At 42.8% G+C, this 10,966-nt stretch overlaps 1 protein-coding gene across 11 annotated transcripts in view; it reads right to left on the bottom strand.

Moving 5' to 3' along the window:
• Window positions 1-10,966, bottom strand: part of macf1a (microtubule actin crosslinking factor 1a) — a 301,232-nt gene that overhangs the window by 107,812 nt on the left and 182,454 nt on the right. For all 11 annotated transcript variants that reach the window (XM_080442895.1, XM_080442891.1, XM_080442892.1 and 8 more), the window contains 12 exons: window positions 9,403-9,586; window positions 8,501-8,667; window positions 7,532-7,710; window positions 6,804-6,942; window positions 5,813-6,006; window positions 5,268-5,427; window positions 4,631-4,714; window positions 3,931-4,038; window positions 3,744-3,842; window positions 3,388-3,510; window positions 3,192-3,283; window positions 2,547-2,682 (listed from right to left, as the gene is read on the bottom strand). In XM_080442895.1, coding sequence (XP_080299021.1) covers window positions 2,547-2,682; window positions 3,192-3,283; window positions 3,388-3,510; window positions 3,744-3,842; window positions 3,931-4,038; window positions 4,631-4,714; window positions 5,268-5,427; window positions 5,813-6,006; window positions 6,804-6,942; window positions 7,532-7,710; window positions 8,501-8,667; window positions 9,403-9,586 — 1,665 coding nt within the window. The remainder of the gene's footprint in view (window positions 1-2,546; window positions 2,683-3,191; window positions 3,284-3,387; window positions 3,511-3,743; window positions 3,843-3,930; window positions 4,039-4,630; window positions 4,715-5,267; window positions 5,428-5,812; window positions 6,007-6,803; window positions 6,943-7,531; window positions 7,711-8,500; window positions 8,668-9,402; window positions 9,587-10,966) is intronic.

Genomic DNA, 10,966 nt, shown 5'->3' with positions numbered 1-10,966 from the left:
ATAGTACTGATTACTACTTATTTATTATTAATAAAATAAAATAAACATGACAAGGCTGCACTGTAATTTTGTACATAATCAGAATGAAATATACAAAAGTGTAAAAGTTTCAAATAAACCAGGAAAGGGAGAAACCCCACACCAAGTTGCCATAAAGATATTGGAAAACAATATCATTATGGACATTATCTAGAGGGCTCTAAATGTATTTACCAAAGCACAAAAATACTTACCACTATTCTAAAAAAGCACTAAGCATGCAAGAAGCAAAGAAGAAAAGAAAAGGGAGAAAAGAAAACCCCAGAAAGCTCCACAAGGGAGACTGAAAGAAAGTCACATGAAAAATAAAAATCCAAAAATAAAGGAAGAGAAAACGTATACTAGAGAGAAATCAACTATAAGATTATAAGCAACAGTAAGAGAGAAAGCCTGCATCACTTACCACATGGGCTTGTCCCGTGGCACCCACACACTAAACGGGCCAGCCCAGGGCTTGGCAGAGCGAGGCGCGACAGGTGAGAAGCTTGGCTATTAGCATTCTGCATGCCACACTTCCCTGACTTAGCTGCTGCACTAACCGGTGGGCACTTGATTCAAAATGACTTGTTGTTCAGTCGACTTGAATGACTCACAATGGCTTTGGAGTAATAAGTCTTAATAGGAGGCTAAGGTTTCTTGTGACACATCTGCTAGGAAATTCACTGACTCAGAAATAATTTTAATACATAGGAATAATTCATCAAAAGACAAGATTGAAGAGTTCTTGAATTGGAACTTTTACTACTATTCTGTCTTATATATGGCTGCTCTGTTCCTCGGCTCAGAGCTCGGACGTCCGCGATTCTCCTCTGGCAGCTGTTAGTGATTTTCAAGCAAAATGGCGGTTTAAAGTTCAAACATTAATAGTATGCATTAGACAGCACAAACAAAAACACACATACAGTCTCATACACACACACGCACACACTCTTGTGATCTGGACACAACATGCTCAAACGGTGAAGTGAGGGTTTGCGTAGCTGGCCTCTGGTGCGCATACAGTACATTCTAGATCAAAAGTGACTCGTTACAATGTTTTGGAACCTCTGAGCTTAAATTCACAACAGAGAAATATAACTGTAAAACCAAACACAATTCACAGAGGAATCAATAATGGGTTATAATAATAGTGCATTCATTCAAACACCTGAGAAGATAAGATAGCTAATTTTGATGATCGCGTATGCTCTATACTCTTTAAATTATAGACATGTGTATGAGTGTATAACCAAAATTCTTACATTATATAATAATGTTAAGAACTCGACTTAAAAACATGTCTAACGTAACCAAAACATGACATAAACGCAACATTAGAACTAGCATGAGTTCTATGGGTGACTACAGAAATGAGAGTAAAACATAATGGTGTAACTCCAAAAATGAATATGTTCTAAAAGGAAATACTACAAAAATGAGTTCTATAGCATCTAGCTAACTGCTAGCATGACTTATGCAGCACTACACTACAGCTGCACCTCTAAGGCCAAGTATTAGCCATATTAGCAGTTAAGCATAATGTGTTTGATGATGATGAAGATGTGGTGATGAAGATGACAATGGCTATGAGGACGATGGTGGTGATGATGAATGATGTTACAGTAAACAGTACGTAAAGGCATGTGATAGATCACTCCATGCTAAGGCCCAATTCAGACAGTGTCCAGCTCCTCATTTCAAGCCCACATATAAGGACTGAGTCTGTTCTAGCTAAACATGGGCATCAGAACGTGGTTCACGACCAACTGTAAGATGAAAGCAGCATTTGTATGGTCTAAAATCACACCATTCCTCGTAACGTCTCCCCTGACTGACCTCGAAAGATACTGGGGGAGAAGTGTTGAGGCATGGAAAGAGTTTATATGAATGCTGGCTACTGTCTGAATAAGATCTTGTGAAGTTTAGTCAAACCAAACCAAGTAAATGAGTCAGAATTTAGGAATGGTGGTGATGTATGTCTAAAAAAAATAATAATAATGCACACACTGTCAGGCAACACAAAGCATGCGGTACATTAAACACACTCTTGCTTATCCATCCATTGACACACGCGTAGCTCGCGAGCGTACTTCAAAGTCAAAGCAACATCATCTAATAAAAAGTGACGCACACACATCTTTGCTTAAGGGGCATTTCCTCAACTTTGCGCTAGCAACACAAGCATCAGTCATGAATTTGGCATCCCTTCTTCCTGCAAGTCCTTCCAATGACATTATTATGGGTCAGCTGCAGACGGTGCTAAAAGTATCCATGCCCTACCATTTTACTGGTGTCTTACAAGTACATTTTTACTTCTTTGAATGACAAAAACAAAACCAACATATTTTCAGTTGAAAATGTTGGTTTTGCTTTAGGTACCGGTATAAAACAAAAGTGTTTTCCTGCTAGCATGTTTTCCCTGTGCTCCTGTAATTAACCCCTCTGCAGCCCACCCAACCAACCAAACGCACAACTTTACACCCTCCATCACCTCCCAGCCCAGCCATCCCTCCCTCAGTCTGTTCTACCTTTCTCTCCTCCTCCTTGGCCAGTTGCTTCTCCATCTGCTGTAGCTGTTGAGTGGAGCTGTCACACAGCTGGCTGTAGGTGGCTGTAAGTTCCTCCAGCTGGGCTGAGACCTGTGCTCTCTCCTCTGGAGACAGCCTGCACGGGACAGATGGAGAGGTTACGGGTGGTAGGGCCCTGAGGGCACATTTGTGTGTGTGTGTGTGTGTGTGTGTGTGTGTGTGTGTGTGTGTGTGTGTGTGTGTGTGTGTGTGTGTGTGTGTGTCTGTGTGTGAATGAGAGAGAGAGAGAAACAGAGAAAAAAAAATCCAAAGGACACAGGAAGGTTAAAAGTGTGTGTGTGTGTGTGTGTGTGTGTGTGTGTGTGTGTGTGTGTGTGTGTGTGTGTGTGTGTGTGTGTGTGTGTGTGTGTGTGTGTGTGTGTGTGTGTCTCTGTCTGTGTTGCTTATCTGGCCAGGAATTCACCTGAGATAGTTCATTAGAACAAAAGGAAGGTTAGGAGGATATATACAGTGTGTGTGTGTGTGTGTGTGTGTGTGTGTGTGTGTGTGTGTGTGTGTGTGTGTGTGTGTGTGTGTGTGTGTGTGTGTGTGTGTGTGTGTGTGTGTGTGTGTGTGTGTGTGTGTGTGTGTGTGTTATGAACCTACTTGCTGGCCTGTTTGGATCGTAGGAAGGCTTGTGAGCTTCTGATGGCTTCAGCCACTTCATCCTTCTTAGAAGCCAGTTGCTCTTTGATGGCCTGTGTGGATCAAAAAGTAGGAGGCATGAGCAGAGAAGCAGCTTAAAATGATTCTGTCTGTCCTGTCAAAAGGTATCACTCATACTGTAAATGGTTCCGTTTACCTGTTGAGCAGCCAGCGAAGACTCGGCACTGGGCCCACCGGTGCGTCTCTGGAGGCCGCTGACCCAGCCCAGAAGGTCTGACACCTGACCCACTCTGGCCTGCTTCTCTTCCTCCACCTCTTTCTGCACGGACAGAGACAGGAGAGATTATTAGAGCTGATGGATAATTTCTGACAGACTCATGAGTCCTCACCGCAACGCATCGCGTTGTGAGCTTGTTGATTGGCTATTTTCGCCAAAGATATTTGGTGTAGACAAAACGTATTCCTGCTTTGAACTCATCTCACTACTGTAATTATAGACATGACAGAGAGATGCATATTTTTATCATGAAGAGATGAAATAAAAATGTCCACCTCTTCTTCTTCTAGTCTCCTCAGGGCGTCACTGATGTATTTGACGTGTTGCGTTGTCAAGGTGACGAGGGCTGTGTAGCGTGTTCGCAAGTCCATGAACTAGAATGAAAAACACAGACAGGAATGAAATGACAGAAACTGTGAGATCATTGAAAAAGGCTTTTTGTCCCATCATCTCTCTCCATACCTCCTGAGTGATGGCATCAGAAGAGGAGTGCATCCTCCTCCTCTTCACAGGGGACTTGTGGGTAGACTCCACGAAGGCTCTGTAAGTCATCAGCTGTAGTTCATAGTCCTGTCAATGGATACAGACATAGAGAGTAAGACATTCAGTATCAAGGCAGTGACAACTCATAGACAACGCAAAGCAGGAATCTTATCGTACATAAAGGCACTGTATTTCCCTTGATATCTGGTGTGCTTATGGGTAGGCATGCATTAGAACAGGGGTCTTCAAGGTTTTTCAGGTCAAGGACCCCTTAGCAGAGAGAGAGATGAAGCAAGGACCCCACACTACATATTGTATACAATTGTGTAGCAGATTAAACTTGATCTTTTCTATTAATATGTTTGCATTCATGTCTGTATTTTCAGACATTGAACCACTAAAACCCTTAATACTTAGTAAACTTGACCTTTGGCTTTGTACTTGGTCTGGTCTTTTTTTCCTGTACACCAAACCGATCTACAAGCTCACAACGCCTCGCAGCACGAGGCGTTGTGAGCTTGTAGATCTGTTATTTTCGGCTAATGTTCCCCTCAGAAAAGTGACGCGAGGGTTCAAGTCGTTAAGTGTAAAAAGAAAGTTCCAATCACACAAAGCTTTGGACCCCCCTGTTGAAGACCCATGCATTAGAAGGAAATAGTCAAACAGTCCCGTACTGTACCTTGACTGCAGTGCAGTACTGCTTGGAGTGAGTTTGGCATTCATCTAGTTTGGTCTGGTTCTGCTCGATCTCGGCTACTAATGCCTGGGGGCAGGGGAGAAAGGTGATACACGTTAACAGATTAGCATTTAAAGAAATCACTCAATATCTTTTGGAGGCGATCATAAAAAAAATAAACAAACCACCCTGGCAATTTCAGGTACTGTATGTGACTCTGTGTTGTTTATGATATTGAGTTACATTTGACAATGTCTGTTAGGAGAACAAAAAATATATTTTCTTAACCTTTGGATAAATTAGTACTTTTTCACAGTCAGTTGATGATTCATATCCATATGAATAAAAATGCCCGGCTGATTTGTTTATTTCTGGGACACAGTTCTTGTATGACACGATCTATGATTGCCTTATGTGATTTTCAAGAGAAAGAATTACTGTGACCCAGGGGGGATAGCGCCCTCTAGCGGCAGTGATGTCAGACTTCGGTGCTCTATTCTCATCTTTTTATTCCATACCAGAAAATATTTATAATATATATATAAATATATATATATATATAATATCACTGTGGGCCTGATTGCTAAAGTCATCCATGTGGAGATGAAAATGCTATAAATGAATTTCTGTATTTCCTTACCGTCTGCTGGGCCAGCTGCTCAGACAGGGCCTTGCTGTCCATTTGTCCAGGCTGTGTGTTCTCCTGTCTCTTGGTGGTCTCCTCAATCCATCTGATCAGGGCTGAGTGTCCCCCTCTGTACTGCTGCAGCTCTGAGCCCAACGCTTCCAGATCTGTTCGCCTGGAACACACAGAAAACAGGGTTTAGGGTTAAAACAGACTCTAATGGACACAGTTTGGGTCAGACACACAGGTTTTCCAAGTGGGGGTCACCAGGGGGCGCCAATTGGTAAGGAGATGGAAAATAATAAAATAAAGGAAAAAAAAAACATAAAATGTATAACATTTAAAATTTCAGTTCAAATTAAATTCATAAGATTATTGTGCCAGTTTAACTACTTTCAATTTGTCGTCCCTATTTTGGGAATGTATTCGTCAAAAACTATTCAGAAATAAAACGCAATAGAAGTTCACAATGCATTGTGATGCGACACGTTGTGAACCATCCATCTACATTCTGTCTACTAGTGTCTGGCTACATACAGCCCTTCTTTTTAGCGGCTCACCTCGTCTCCATCTGCCTCTTGACGCCGCTCCACCTCTCTGCCATCTGATTCGCTCTCTCCTGGTGGCGTTCCAGGTCGCTGCTGCGGTCTGGGTGGAGCCTGTTGAGCTGAGACCCCGCCTCCTTGGCCCGCTCCACCTCCGACTGCAGAGACTGGAACACAGCCTCCTGCTCCGACAGCTCCTCCTGCCACCTCTGGAGAGGTGATGGAGGGAGATGGGAGAGGAACAGACAGGAATGTTATGTCTCTTTCCAACTACAAAAAAACTTTGCAGACCCGTAAAGTTCGGTAATGTTTTTTTGTTTTTGTTTTTTTGTTTCTATAATAAACTAGAAGCGGGCGGTATATCATAAAAAAAACGAATAAAAAAGTAGATCGGCTATTTTTGCTATTTTGAAGATTTTTTTAAAGTAACATTTCTGAGTTCTGGGTTCCCATAACTCAGAGGTAGTACCACCTGCTGAGCAGCGCCCAAATTAGATTTGACAACCTTATCTGAAACCGAGCCTTAGCGTATGGAAACAAAACCAGAACCTGTGTAATAGATTATACTTAGTTCATGTAGTCGAAAAGAGCCATAAGAGAGTACGGATCAATGCAGATGTACTGTAGGAAAACAGTCTGACTGCATACTAACTGATTACTAATTGTACCACACGGCTATTGCAATGAATTCTGGGGGCCCATATTGTTTGATACTGGTTCCCTTAAAACATAATACTGATGATGACAATAACCCTGTGGACCCCCATGTAGCCTCATGACCTTTCCCTGCTTTATGAAGGCCCAGGGACCGCACGTGAAAAAAAGAAAATATGTAAAAAAAAAAGTGTAAAGAGTAAAATGGAATGTAAAGGTTATTTTTCATATTACTCACTCAATGTCTCGCTCGTAATACTCAAATAACCAGGGTTATAGTTTAGTTGTTCACAAAACGTGTACATTTTTATTTTTATTTGCATAACAACTAGTGCGTGTGCGTGTTTCTTACCCCCAGTTGTTCTCTGATGTTGTGTATGGCCGTGGTGTCAGCAGGTACAATGTCTTCTTCACTCAGTCTGCTCTCGTACTTCCTGACCTGACTCTCTGCCTCCTCCAGGCCACGCACCAGAACGTCTACCGTCTTTAACCTGCAGGAGAGCAGAGACCAGGGTTAGAGTAATGTCTTACTAATCTGGAAGGGACATTATAGCAGGTCACCTGAGCTGCTACAGGGTACAGAGAAAGTTAGGGTGCATGTCTTGTGTGCGTGAGAGATTGTGCATTTAAATTAGTGTGAGAATGAGTGATTAAATAAGCCTGCCATAATATCACACCGAAAGATGCCTCTGGATGAGTGCCTGTATGAGTGCCGAAAATAGCTGATCTACAAACTGAGTTTGTAGATCAGCTATGTTTGTAGATCAGCTATGTTTGGCGCGCGACTATGTCGCACAACAAAGATAAATCAGGCTTACAATCCGTAAAGCATCTGTGCCATTTTAGATTTGAGCTAAAAAGCATTATTTTATACTTTGGCTATTCAAAAATATTTTTGAAAAATCGTGACAATTTGTGCAAATCTTTGAATATATATATTTTTTGAAGCAAACATTTTTTAACTAAATTTCTTCCTGGGGTCCCTGGAACAACATACAGTATTTTGAGATGGGGGTCCCTGGAACAACGGGCAGCCAAATACATCAAATCAACTCTATTGAAATGAATGGTGGTACTAACTTCTGCAGGAAGACAGAGGAGAGGTTGTGTAGTCGGTCGATCTTTTCCACAGCCTGGTTGAGTTCCGAGCGGAGGACCGGCACACTGGAGGACGATGGCTTCTCCTCAAAGAAAGACACGCAGCGACGAGAAACGTCTCCCAGACTGGAGCGCAGCCGGTCCAGTTCTAACTGCACCTTCTGGAGGGCAGACGGAGAGAGAGAGGAGGGTCAAAATTACACAGTACTTCTAACTGCTATCTTTGCATTCTTAGTACTTACTTTACAGATGTATAGATGCCAAATGCTAGGCTTATGTTTCAAATTAATTTATTTAACCCATTTACAACTGTTACACCTATACGTTGTTATAATCTTTCAAGCTGGGAACGCCTGTGTCATTTTAGTTGTTGCTATATATCGCTGTTGTTCGGCAGAACCCTCTTATCTTCATATTCTAACTGTTTGTGTTTACGTAAATCAACGCCCTACTTGACTACAGCGTCACACAAAAGCATCAAAAGTAACTGCTCTCCGGGCGTTGAATTAATAGCACCCACTGCTCCAAATACGAGTCCCAAACGAGTGGGGACTAAATTCAACATAATTATTATTTTACTTTTATATAAAGTGCATTCCGCTATACAAAATGTAGTACACCTACAGTAAATAGTGAAAACGCCATCTAGACAAACAATAATCCTAATGTGCAATAATAATGTATCTATCAACTAGATAGCATATATTAATAGTTTCAAATATGCTAGACTTCAGCTATTACATTACGATGAGTACCTACTGTCAAACTGGCTTAGTATGGTTATCAAGTATGGAGAATCGTAACAAATATTTAGTTTTTACTAGAACTTATTATTAGGCCTAGACCTTTGGTAAAATCAATGCCTGTGATCCGTGTTAAAACAAGCTCAATTTAAAGAGGGGTGTCATTGCTCCTTAACACCAGCAGGTGGGGGTGGAGTGCAGCTCTGACCTCCTGCTCTGCGATCTGGACGGTGTTGTCGAAGGCGTCACTCGACAGCCTGCTGGGAGGTGGGGTCTGGATGCCCCGTGTTAGTCTCTGCTCGGCCTCCCCCAGACGCAGCCTGATGTTCTGCAGCTCTGACAGGTAGGAACGAGACACAGACTCATCCTTCTCCACTGGAGACAGAGGGAAACGGAGAAAGATGGTATCAGAGAGTATCATTGTGAATCCATACAGTAAATCATTCCACGTTTATTGCATTAATGCAAATGCTACAATCGACATATACGAGCGTGCATTATGTGTGTCTATGTATCTTCGTTTTACGTATATCTATGTTATAAACAGACAATATTTCTAATTTGCTGCTTTCCAAGTGGTTTTGTGTTAACCCATTAAGACCTGGGGCCGATTCTACAAATGTCTTCTAAAGTTTTCTGAAACACTTATGCTGCTATGATATCAGTGCTTTTTCAACTTTTTCATGTCAAGGACCCCCAAAATTACATGTATTTGGCCGCGGCCCCCCAATATATATTTATTTCCAGGGACCCCCAGAAGCAAATATTTGAGTAACAAATGTTTGCTTTATAAAATATATATATATTCAAAGATTTGCACAAATGTTCATGATTTTTCAAAAATAGCAGATCTACAAGCTCATAGCGTGGTACTCCGTGCCGTGCTATGAGCTTGTATATCTGCTATTTTTTTTAATAGCTCAAAGTATACAATAATGGTTAAAATGGTGGTTGAAATCTAAAATGACAGATGCTTGCCTGGTCTTAATGGATTAACAGAGTGAACAAGTGTGTCCAGTCTGAGTGTGTGAATTTAATGTGCAAGCGGTAATGTACGTGCTTATAAATGTATGTATGCACCGCTCTCTCCTCTCTTGTGACTGTCCTAACCTGTCTCCATGTTGAGGAGCAGCTCTCTGCAGTGCTCCTGGGCCTCCATGGCGTCTCTCTCTAGATCACGCCGCTCGGCCGGTGGGAACAGAGAGCTGTCTCTACTGTCGGCCAGGAAGTCGGCCATGTGGTTCTCCAAGTGCTCCAGGGCCTGCTCGCGCTCCGACTGAGGCTGGGAACGCACCTGCCGGGAGGGGAGAAGGAGGGAGGGAGGTGAATAAATGTTGCAACTTTAATGTGAACACCCTGATCCATGGCACAGGGTTTCCAGAGCCTTGCCTGGACTGGGGATGCTATGGTGATCAATGTGCCATATTAGGGAGATCAACAGGCATCAGCTTCCCTGATTGGTCTATTCAACCCATCAGCTTCATGGATTGGTCAAGCTTCATGTGAACGTTTGTAGCTCTGCACCAATATAACTTAGAGCGCACAACACGACTCCAGTCTACTACTGGTGAAACATTAGGAACATGTTTGTTTATACAGCAAGACTTGAATAAATCCAGTTACATCAAAGTTCTAGTGTTTACAATGTTACGCTGGACGTTGCATCTGAATGGAGGAACACACAGAGATTTTCATGCTGGTGTGGCAGTTGGACACAAGGTGTACTACTTTAAAGCACACGGTAACAAATATGACAGGGATCGTATGGATGTGCATGTTTTTGACACAGTGTCCTTGCGCTGGGAGAAGTTGCCTCGCCTGTTGACAGAATCAGAACATCCCCTTGAGGTTCCCTCCAAGGTTCCCGCCAGGCTTGACAGCTACACAACTGTCCTGATAGGAGATACCATCTACCTCTGGGGGTGGAACTCAAAGAAGTACTTCAGTGTCCTTTTTGGATTTGATGTCGACACCCACAGATGGTTCAAGCCCAAGGTTCATGGGACTGTTCCAGAGTCGAATAATAGCTACGCAGCCTGTGTCTTGGGGAAGATCATTTATATCTATGGAGGATACTACGACTGGCAGACTCAACAAGATGCTAATTACATCTACAAGTTGGACACCACCACAATGTTTTTGTCTTTAATTAACACCAGAGGCACTCCACCCCCTGCTTCATGGTATCGCCTTGCCACGATCATTGGGACAAAGATGTTTGTATATGGTTATTTGGGGCCGGGTTGGATCAGAGTGTTTGATACAGAGACCAACTGCTGGCTAAGCACACCCTCTGCACATATCACATATCCAGGCACATATGCCCCGGGTCATCAAAAGGCACTTGCCTACAATGGAGACATGTACATATTTGGTAGTCACGGCAGGAAACAGGACTCAAATGATCTATGGAAACTCAACTCAGAGACCTCCTCCTGGAAGAAGGTTGAGCCGAAGGGGAATGGCCCAGGTCCAATGTTTGGTATGTGCTGTTGCATGGTGGGAGATCGCATGCTTTTCTCTGGAGGAGAGAACGCAACCGACGACCTGTACATCTTGGACTTAAGTCCTAGTCTGAAGACGTTATGCAAGCTAGCGTTTTTTCAGTACGATCTGGAGCAGTCAGAACTCCCACACAATATCAGATGGGAACTGGCAGCCATGACCAACAGCA

Source organism: Gymnoscopelus braueri, assembly GCF_963280865.1.
Source record: "Gymnoscopelus braueri genome assembly, chromosome: 11".
In the NCBI taxonomy this organism is placed as follows: Eukaryota; Metazoa; Chordata; class Actinopteri; order Myctophiformes; family Myctophidae; genus Gymnoscopelus; species Gymnoscopelus braueri.
The sequence above is the reverse complement of the archived record's forward strand: the minus strand, read 5'-3'. Positions and strand labels throughout refer to the sequence as shown.